Source organism: Brassica oleracea, chromosome C9 (genome assembly GCF_000695525.1).
Source record: "Brassica oleracea var. oleracea cultivar TO1000 chromosome C9, BOL, whole genome shotgun sequence".
NCBI classification, from domain to species: domain Eukaryota; kingdom Viridiplantae; phylum Streptophyta; class Magnoliopsida; order Brassicales; family Brassicaceae; genus Brassica; species Brassica oleracea.
The window spans coordinates 5154677-5156128 of NC_027756.1; the positions used below are offsets into that span (position 1 = coordinate 5154677).

Here is a 1452-nt window from a genome sequence, read left to right on the forward strand (position 1 = left end):
ATGACCACGACTCGTAGCATAACGGTAGTATCTATGATTTACATATGTCTCCTCCAAGTCAGGCATAGCCTCAACAGGCGAATGGTTTAATGCTCATAAACCAACACTGATCTGATTTCAAGCCGGTTATCTCGTAAAGTGGGTTGAATAAAAATCACAGCTTTCTTTTAGTGGGTCTGGTGTTGGGCCGGTCCAGCTGTAGGGAGAAGAAGCCTTTGGCGCTACCGCGGATCGCCGAGAGGAAGGACAAGTTTTACTAAAACGGTAAGGCTTGATTTGGAGCCCATGAGCCAGACTCTTAAGCACCAAATATCTAAAAGTTTGTTTCTTTATGTTTTGATTAACATTCCTGCGGCGAAGGTAAAATGGAGAGACAGTTTAGAATGAACTGTATCGGTTGTGAGCTTTTTGTTTGTTACCGTGCTGAAGAGAGTCTTGAAACAGCGTCCTCTGTTTACATTGTTGATGGAGCACTTAGTGCTGTTGCTGCAGAAACTAACCCACAGGTACGTTTGGTTCCTTGATAGATATTTTTTTACAGTTGTACAAATCAAACACTAGATATGGTTATGTTGTGCGGCTTACAGGACGCGCCTGTACCTCCCTGCATTTCACAGCTAGACGGTGGACTTGTTCAGGTTGCAATAGAAGTGGAAGACCGTGCGCAACGTTCAGCTATCACAAGTAAAACAAAGGACGCTGTTTGATTGATTATACAATTTGTTTTTGCTTAGAGCATCATTATCGGGCTTCTTACCCCGATTCTTATAATTTATTTGGGTCAAATTTAAATCCAAAAATGAGTTAATTAGTGGAATTGATTTTTACGTAAGAAGGTTTTGGTGGTGGTGCTTGTGTCACGTGGCGAGTTGTGATAGGAGATACGAAGCGGTAGAGAGAAGAGGTCATTCGGTCTCGAACCATTCTCTGCGTCTCCCTCTTCTCTCTCTCTCTCTCTCTCTCTCTCTCTCTCTCTCTCTCTCTCTCCTCTTCTCTTTCTCTCTCTCTCTCCGTCGAAGGCGATTACACGAGGAGTGAAGCCGCGTCGTAAACCACACGGATTCACCATTCAATCCAAAGCTCTACCGCCGCATCGAATCTCCAGCAGATTCGTGTTCCTTCTCTGAGTTTTTTTTTCGATTATCGGTTTGTTTTGTGGATCTAATTTTTTTTTTGGTTTGATTCCCTTTTGCATGCGTGGTATTTGATCTGGGTTTGCATCGTCTCACTATTCTCTCTCTCTCGCCGGTAGTTTTCGGCCGCCGTCGTCTATTCTCACCGATTCCAGAAGGATCTCGCCGTCGTCTTCCGAATAGAACGATACCAGGTTTGTCTTCTATATCTGTTAATCATCTGTCTCTAAGTTAAGGTCTGCGAATTAGAGGAAACGATTTGCTTGGTTTGTTCGAATTGATTGGTTTGTTTCTGAATGTTTGGTTGTATAGTTCGTGT

The 1452-nt window shown here is 43.3% G+C and overlaps 1 protein-coding gene across 1 annotated transcript in view; it reads left to right on the forward strand.

The window, feature by feature from the left end:
• LOC106314174 (UPF0235 protein At5g63440-like) overlaps nt 1-1452 on the forward strand; it is a 6389-nt gene continuing 4937 nt past the window's right edge. The window contains exons 1-4 of the mRNA XM_013752101.1: nt 1-84; nt 203-263; nt 352-506; nt 588-684. Of these exons, the coding sequence (XP_013607555.1) occupies nt 1-84; nt 203-263; nt 352-506; nt 588-684 (397 nt within the window). The remainder of the gene's footprint in view (nt 85-202; nt 264-351; nt 507-587; nt 685-1452) is intronic.